General features: G+C 36.9%; 1 protein-coding gene across 1 annotated transcript; it reads left to right on the top strand.

Moving 5' to 3' along the window:
* LOC112803227 (uncharacterized) lies at positions 1-2,090 on the top strand. Its single transcript, XM_025846737.3, has 2 exons — positions 1-613; positions 694-2,090. The coding sequence occupies exons 1-2, from the start codon at positions 1-3 to the stop codon at positions 2,088-2,090; spliced, it is 2,010 nt and encodes a 669-aa protein (XP_025702522.3).
* The last annotated feature ends 7,194 nt before the right edge of the window (positions 2,091-9,284 follow it).

The raw sequence follows: 9,284 nt of genomic DNA, 5'->3' as shown, positions 1-9,284 counted from the left end.
ATGGAGGGCACCGCAAATTTGGTGGTGTATCCTGACGGTGAGATAATACGTAATACTCATGAGGGAGTGAGGTTTGTGTCCCAGAATCCGTTTTCGTTTGTGGTTCCATGCATGATGACGTTAATGGAGCTGCAGAACGGCTTATGTCAAAGCATGGAGAATGGTACGTTAATGAGAGTGAGCAGAATTCTGTATCGGAATCCGGTTGTGGTTTTTGGTGGTCTAATACAGTTTGACACCATTCCGATCACGGATGAAGCGAGTATGCAGAATATGTTTCAAATTCACCGGCAGACTTATACGAGACACCCACAGATTAAGTTGTACATTAAGTTTAAAGCTGTAGAGGCAGTAGCGGTCCAAAATGATATAGATGTAAATGATGATATAGCTGCAGTGTACGAAGGAATGAATAGTGACAGCGAAGAGAACTTCGAAGCCACTTATGAAACCGGCGACGAAGATGAGGATGGTGATGTGGGAGTTGAGGCAGCAGCAGAGAATGTAGTGGTGCATCCGTCGAGTAGTCAACCGATGGGCGTTCCACCTTTTATGCGTGAGTTGGATCTCGACGCCATGCATGCCCCCGAGTTTCCGGAATATGCTAACATAGGTACGTGTTGACTAAATAAGAAGTTTTTGTTAGTTTATACCTTGGACTGTGCAATAAACGATGATTTCGGCTTTCTATAGGAATTGCTGATCCTGAGGACGGAGAGTTCCGAATTGGAATGGAATACAGTTCTAGAAAGTCGGTCGTCGCAGCAATTAGAAGTTTCACTATATCTAGAGGAGTTGACTATGATGTGTATGAGTCTGAGCCACATACGTTCTATACAAAATGCAAGATGTACGGGCGTGGATGTGACTGGCTTATCCGAGCCAGCTTGATACGGAAAAAAGGTTGTTGGGAGATATGCAGATACAACGGTAGGCACACGTGCATGATCGGAATGATTTCACAAGATCATTCCAAGTTGGACTCGGATACAGTTGCTGAGGCTATAAGGCCATTAGTCGAGACGGACCCGTCCATGAAGGTGAAATCTATAATTGTGGAAGTCCATTCAAGGTTCAACTATACCATCAGTTACCGAAAGGCTTGGTTGGCAAAGCAGACGTCCGTTGCCAAAGTTTTCGGCGATTGGGAGGAATCTTACCAAGCATTGCCATGGTGGCTCTCGGTCATGGTGGAGAAGATTCCTGGTTCAGTTGTCCAAATAGAAACACGACTACTGTACAATGGAAATGAGGAGGCACAAGGTGTAAAAATACTTCATCGTGTATTTTGGAGTTTCAATCCATGCATTAGGGCTTTCAGGCATTGCAAGCCCCTGGTTCAGGTTGACGGCACACACCTATACGGAAAATACAAAGGTACACTTCTAGTCGCTGTTGCACAGGATGGGAACCAGAACATTGTGCCTATCGCCTTTGCCTTGGTGGAAGGTGAGACAGTTGATGCGTGGCACTTCTTTCTCAGAAATCTGCGAACGTATGTTGTTAGAAAAGACGGTGTGGGTATGATCTCAGACCGACATGAGTCAATACGGGCAGCAGTTAATCGTTCCGGTGGAGACTGGCAACCTCCAAGAGCATGGTGGATGTTTTGTATAAGACACATCGGCAGTAACTTCTTAAGGGCATTCAAAGTCCCTCACTTGCAGAAGCTTGTTGTCAACATAGGGTATTCAAGAACGGTGGAGGAGTACAATATTAACTATAAGAGGTTGGAAGAGCGAGGCGAAGCATATGCTAGGTGGTGCGATGCCATCGGACTCAGACATTGGGTATTGGCATTCGATGAGGGACATCAATGGGGACATATGACAACGAACCTTGTCGAGTGCATTAACTCAGTGTTGAAGGGTGCCCGTAATCTACCTATGTTGGCGCTGGTCCGAGTGACATATTATAGGTTAAATGAACTCTTTACGCGGAAGAGTGCCGAGACTCATGAACGCAAGCGTGCTGGATTTACGTACTCTGCATTTGCGCAACAGCGGATAGAAGCAAGTATGCAACAGGATGGGAATATAGTGTGCACCGCTTTGATAGACGAAATGAGGTGTTTGAGGTGCGCAAAATGACTACTGAAAAGGTGTTAGTTGTTGATCTTGCACGACGGACGTGTGTCTGTGAGCACTTTCAGGTTGAATGAATACCATGTCGCCATGTTATTGCTTGCTGTGCTAACCAGCGTCTCGATTGGCAGTTGTATGTGCATGATGTGTACAAGATGACGGAAGTTCGTAAAGTATATAGATTTGAGTTCACACCGTTAGGAGATCCCGAGACATGGCCTGCTTATGAGGGACCCACATTGGTGGCTAATCCCGCGCTGAGGCGAACATCTAAAGGCAGGCCCAAACTGACCCGATACTTGAATGAAATGGACTCACATGACATGCGTGGTCCTCGGATATGCCATCTCTGTGGTGCTCAGGGTCATAGTCGGAGTAGGTGTCCGCAGCGTGCTGGACCGAGTGGTGCTGGTTCATAGTTTAATATGTTCATGTTTGTACTTTTTAATTTTTATTTCGTCAGTTGATGCTTTTGAAATCAGACCTGTTTGTATTTTTCAAATGAAGTCAATCCATTGATATTTTAATGTCTGCTTAATATTGTCATTAACTGATTTCCTTAAGTTAATATACAAAATACAAGAACTACGGGTTACATAAGTTAACAAACCAAATATTAAACACGAATTACATTAACTTAACTCTGAAAATAAAATTTAGATAACATAAACCGAAGCTCACTTCTTTCCAGCTAAGTACTTCAATCCCTTGCCCAAAATGCCCAAACTGAACCGCGATGGAGTATACCTATCAGGTGAATTTCGCTCCGTCCGTAGGTCATATGGGTGACCTCAAACCGAGTCATCCACCCCCGGATCTCCCGAACCACCTGCTTCTGTAGGAGCAGCCGACCCACATGCATCTGTCGGAGTGGCAGACCCGCCTACCTCTGCTGGAGCAGATGATCTGGGGTTGAACGTGTCAACAACTCTGTATGCCCGCTGACGCTGCATAAAACCACTATCACATGACGCACTCCCTGACGTGTGGTCAGAAGTACGTCCCAGCAAACCATGAGCCATATCTACTGATGCCCTATGTAGATCAGCTGACACTGACAGTGAAGGAATACCACTAAAATCTAACCAGCCACCCAAACCAGCCTCTCCGCCGTTGGAGAACTCAAACCAATCTGTACCGGAAGGAATGGTAAGTATGGGATCATGATGCTGGCCAGACTGACCGTGGTCACTGTGCTGAGAATGTTGAGAGTAGTGGCTGCCCTAAGAGTGATGGCTACCATGACTGTAGGCCGGTGGCTGTGGTATATAATAAGAAATCGGCTCAAACACTGCATGCTGTGGGGTAGGTGGCTGTGGATGATGAGGAACATACCCCGTCAATCTCAACAGATGTCCGTAGGAGCGTACATACCAATCCCGATACTCCACCGTCGGGAGAAAATCCCAGGTCGGAAGGGGGTGCCGATCCCGTAATCGACTGTGTCGCCTGTTGGCCCACTCCTCTATCCATGGCCCATGCATAACTGTCCAGTCATGAAGCTGCACTCCGCGTAGAACGATGCAATGCTGATCAAGTGAAATATCCCTTGCAACCCGCGGAGGAGGTTGTGCATATCCAAACTGACCTCCAACTATAAGTATGGATCTGCTTGAAATCGCGAAGCAATGGTAGATATTTCGCATGGGCATATGCGGTCGACTTGTCCGTGAATAGGGTCGACCCTAACAAACAGAACATATGACATCTGACGTATCTCCTGATGGACTCCTCAGTGTCCAACGGTTCTGCGTCTCTGATACGTCGAACCCAACCCAGCTTTATATAGGACTTCGCATTATGACTGACTGATGGCTCACGACCGAATATCGCTATGCCCTGACTTTGAACGAACTCGCTACTACTGTCTGTCCATCCACTGCCAGCCTCTCCATCAATGGGTAGGCCAAATATATGAGCGACATCCTTTAATGTCACTGTAACCTCACCGATCGGCAATACAAAGGTGTGAGTTTCAGGCCTCTACCTTTCAACCAGAGTAGCTAATATGGGGTGAAATCTTCTTATGACTCTAATTCTAGAGACGTGGTAGAAACCCGTGGCATGTAAGTAGTTCTCCACCATCGAATTTCACGTCTGTGGCGGATTCAGTTTACGCACCAACAAAATCAACAAAGATATATGTTACTTTAATTAAATAATAATCCTTATAAATATTATAATAAACATTCACATATTTATGCGATAACAATATTTAATAATATTTATCTTTTACGTATTATTTAATAATCTTTATTTATAATTTTATTTATTTTTTTAATTTCTTAATAACAATATAATATAATATACTATTTTATACATTTTATATATTTAAGTTATTATAATATTTACTTACTCATATATATACGCAACATATATTTTTACAAAGTCAAAATACTTTTTTTTATTCTTCAACATATTCATAATAACAAAAATTATAACAAATTATACATATTATTATTATTATTATTAACGTTTACTTTATAAAAACTATTGTTATATTCTTAAACTCTTTATAAAATATACAAAATAATATTCTCATTACAAAATATACATGCATAAAAAAATAAAAATATATAAAAAATAAAATAAACTTTATTCTAAATACAACAAAAAAAAATTTATCCACTTACATAAATAGGATGATTCAAATAGTTGATAATATGTTCTCCAGGCACCAAATAATTACGTAACATTTTTTTTAATCCTTTAAACTAATATTATTTTTCTTTCACCGTATAAATTTAACTCACCACTATTCACTACTATTCATTATACTCTCACTACACTCTCCTCACTAATATTACCTACAGACTAACCCACTTCATTCTTTCCTTCTCCTCACTATGCTTCAGCTCAAAGACCATGAATGAAGAAGGAGAGAGTCCAACGCATGCATATATATATCAAGGAGCATCACTGGCGCTGGTTCCCGGGATGGGGGCTGTCCCCTGCATGCAGGTAGGCCTGCAACACGCCCCCTGCGTGGTGCAGACATCGGGACTCGGCGCAGCTTCACAGACCTCCATGTACCACGCCCCCCGCGTGGTGAGTCACCACGCTCCTGGCGTGCTGCCACCTTGCTCTCCAGCTCACTCACCACGCCTCCGGCGTGCTTCAATCTTGCTCTCCAGCTCACTCACCACGCCCCTAACGTGCTGCCACCTGGCTCTTCCTCTCAGCCACCACGCCCAGGCGTGCTGCTATCTGGCTATCCGCTCAGCCTCCACGCCTTCGGCGTGTTGAACGTGACCTCCACCCATCCGCAATTATCCTCTTTGGTCAATATTCGGCCAATACACCAACACTGCCTCCATAAAGAAAATAATTTCCGTTTATTGGTCTTGTCTGAGTTTTTTTTTCCTAGATGGGATCCTATTTTTGTAATGAATGAAAAGGTATATATGTATAAAAAATAAATTGAGGTATGGCATTGTAATATTTACATATAGATAAAGAATTTGGATTTTTTATTTAAATAAATTAAAAAATATTTTATTTACTAAAATAAATAATTTTAAAATTATTACGGAAATACATCACCTAATTTTATTTTATTTCATTGACAGTGACGAGATAATTATGAATTTATCTCGTATCAGTGAGTTAAAATCATCTATCTCCTTTATTATTTTGAAACGGTTCATCTTTTCTATGATTTCAAATCGTCTATCTTCTCTATTATTTTTAAAAGGTTCCATTTTTAAAAATTTAGTCCAATTTAAATTATTAATATTTTTATTATTTTAAAAATTATATTTATATTTACAAATACACATATCTCGTTTACAGTATAAACGAAATAATTATAGATGTATCTCATTTATACTGTGACGAGATATGTGTATTTTTTTAAATTTTATATATCTTATTTACACGGTAAACAAGATACATTCATAATTAATTATGTCATTTACACTGTAAACGAAACAAGACTATGTGACGTATTTCTGTAATAATTTTTAAAATTATTTATTTTAGTAAATAAAACATTTTTTAAATTTATTTAAATAAAAAATCCTAAAGAATTTAGCTAACAAATTTTAAGAAATTTTTTATTAATTTTATAGTGTATATTAATATTTTTGTTTACTGTATATATCTATCAGTTATTATTTTTCCCTTTTTTTTACTTTATTTTTTTAAAATAAATGGATGAAATTACTTTTTAGAATACAAAAAATTTATTTGATAGAGTAGAAAAGAATGCCACCGAAATTTAAAGGTACATGTTTATTCTTTTAAAGTGAAACGTTTGTACAAATATCAACTAAATTTATCTCATCTTAAAATTTACTTAACAGGGCATGATAAAATTAAAATGGTGAAAACTCAGGTAAGTCGATTTCATGTGAAGTTGATATTTGAGAATTGTTAGATAAAAATTTAATCAAATTAATGAAATTATCTAACAGCTCTTAGATATCAACTTCACGTGAAATCGACTACATATGAATTTCTACAAATTAAAATTCAACTCAGTATGAATTGAACGTGGTTTGTGGTGTTCAATTTTCATTCATTCATACAAGTACGCTGCCTGCGCACGCCAAACTATCTCGGGTCAAACCGTTACTATTAATTAATTAAGCATTTAAAGAATGAAATGACTGCAAGTTAAGTTAATATCAATTTAGCGTATCAACAATTAATCAACTACAAATCTAAAAAAATTAGTGAATTAGCCATTAAACTAATTTAAATTATTAAAAAAAAACTAAATACTATAAATTGCAAATCAATCCGGCAAATAAAAGACGTTGCTTCAAAATGAAGTTGAGAATTAAATGGCAAATTAATATATTATTGACTCCAAACAAATTGGCGGCGGCTGCCACCATCTAATTCCAACCTTCCATGATATTCAACCTTGCCTTCTCCATAGATCAATATCAAATTATCAATGTATGTGTTCAATTTGACTCTCTCCTCCACACTAGCCATTGGATTTTTGCAACAAAAGGACCACCTGCTTAAAACATTGCAACCATGTGGCAGGTCATGTGGGCTCCTAAAATACGTTAATGGAGAGGGACAAATGGGTGTGACCACCTCCATCTCCTATTATGGGAAGGAAATTTCGTAACACTAAAAATATAATTATTTATATATTTTTTTATTAATTTAAAATTTTAAAATAAGTGATATATATCATAGCATAACATTAAAATTTTTATAATAAAAAATATAAAATTCGATCTTTATTATTTCTTTAAAAAAAAGAAAATAACATTTTTAGGAAAAACTACCAAAAGTACTCATGAAATTTACGAACACTGACAAAAGTACTCATAAACTAAGGAAATTAACGCTGTATCCATGAAAGATGGGTTCCATATGACAAAAGTATCCAAATCCTAATTTTTTAATAAAATTCCTAAACTACCCCACCCTAATTCCATTCTACCGTCACTCCCTCTCTTCTCTTATTCTCCTTTCCTCACTTATCCCTAAAAAACCCTCACAGAGTCACAGAAACTCTTCTCCTACCTCCTCATTACCGTCCGCCACCCACCTACTCCATTACCGCCCATCTCTTTTCCTCTCACTGCTTATCCCTCACACTATTAAGGTGACTACAACACCTTCATCGCACACCTATGACCCAACCTGAGGAGAATGCTGTCGTGGCGCGTCTGTTGTAGTCGAGGAGAACGTCGTCATGGTGTATCTGACCCAGCTGAGGAGAACACCGTCGTCGCACACCTGAGAAGAGCGAGGGGGTCGTGGTACTCTTGCATGCAGAAAGCAGGTTCGGTAAAGAGAAATCAGAGAAGAAAGGGAGGCGGCACTGTGGATGGAGGTTCTGCCATTGACGATGTTACAGTCGGCCGGCGAAGAAAAAGGTATTTCTTTTTTTAAATATTTTATTTTATTTTTCTTCTTTTCAGAAATTGATTTGGTTACTACTAAAATGATACTGTTCTTTTTTTTTTAAATCTGTTTCTATTTTTTATGAAGGCTGATATTGATTTATAGAAGATCCAGTTGATGACTACTTCTATTTCTGATTTTTGGTGAAATAAATTTCAAATTTGATGAATCGATTTGTTATTTTTTATGGTTGATGGATTTTTCTATTTCTAGTTTTGCTAAAGTGAATTGAAATTGGATGAATGGATTTGAAAATTTTTATGTTTTGAGTATTTTTTGGTGTTTGATTAATTTGGTTTGGGTATGGATTATAAACTTATGAGTGAATCGGTTGAGGTCCGATCTTCTACCACCACCACCACTACCATTAATTTTGGTTTGGTTTGTTGTAAGAGTAGTTTTGGACTCCATGGCAAGAGTTGGTGCAAATTGAATTATGAAAGGTTGAAAAAGTGAGTTGAGGTTGAGTGTAGGGTAGTTTAGGAATTTTATTAAAAAATCAACAAAAAATTATGATTTGGATACTTTTATCATACGGAACCCATCTTTTATAGGTACAACGTTAATTTCCTTAGTTTATAGATACTTTTGTCAGCGTTTGTAAATTTCATGGTACTTTTAATAGTTTTTCCTAAAAATAAATATGCTACATATATAACGATTTCATAACTTATACAAATATATCATAGAAAATGTTACTTATCATTAAAAATAGAAAGAGTGATAAGACGATATTTTTTTGTATATACACCTTTTTTTTATACATTATATTATTATTTTATTAATAAATATATTTTAAGTTACATGAATAAATAAAGGATATATCAATTTTATTTAATTATATTTTTTAAATAGTTACATTTCAGTCTTATATTTATTCTATATAAATCGTTACAAAATGTAAAATTTTATATGAAAATTGGCTTTAATTATAAATCACTACAGAATATAAAAATTTATGTAAAAATTAATTGTCATCATAAACTCCTATAAAATATAAAAATTTATATAAAAATGGACTACTATCATAAATTACTGCTAAAGAATGTAGTAATTTAAATATTTTTGTTTTTTTTTTCTCTATCTACTATAGATGTTGGGTACAGATTTGATGAGTAAATCACGTTTGTAGCACTAAAACACCAAAAAATTATTTGGCTGATTGGTGAGCGTTTTTAATGAGGAACTCTTAGATTTTGTATTTTTTTAATTTAATAATAAATATTTTTCTGAATCTAACTTGATGTGATTAGCTACTTAACGTTTTATGCAGCTTTTGTGCTAATGAGATAACTTTATAAATATTAATTTTTTGATGGTTATTGT

This window comes from Arachis hypogaea, chromosome 5, assembly GCF_003086295.3.
Source record: "Arachis hypogaea cultivar Tifrunner chromosome 5, arahy.Tifrunner.gnm2.J5K5, whole genome shotgun sequence".
Taxonomy (NCBI): Eukaryota; Viridiplantae; Streptophyta; class Magnoliopsida; order Fabales; family Fabaceae; genus Arachis; species Arachis hypogaea.
The sequence above is the reverse complement of the archived record's forward strand: the minus strand, read 5'-3'. Positions and strand labels throughout refer to the sequence as shown.

Bases quoted from the DNA above. Each gene is read 5' to 3' on its own strand.
- LOC112803227 (XM_025846737.3), top strand. From the start codon at position 1: ATGGAGGGCACCGCAAATTTGGTGGTGTATCCTGACGGTGAGATAATA. The intron at 614-693 runs GTACGTGTTGAC...GGCTTTCTATAG, and splicing joins TCCGGAATATGCTAACATAG to GAATTGCTGATCCTGAGGAC.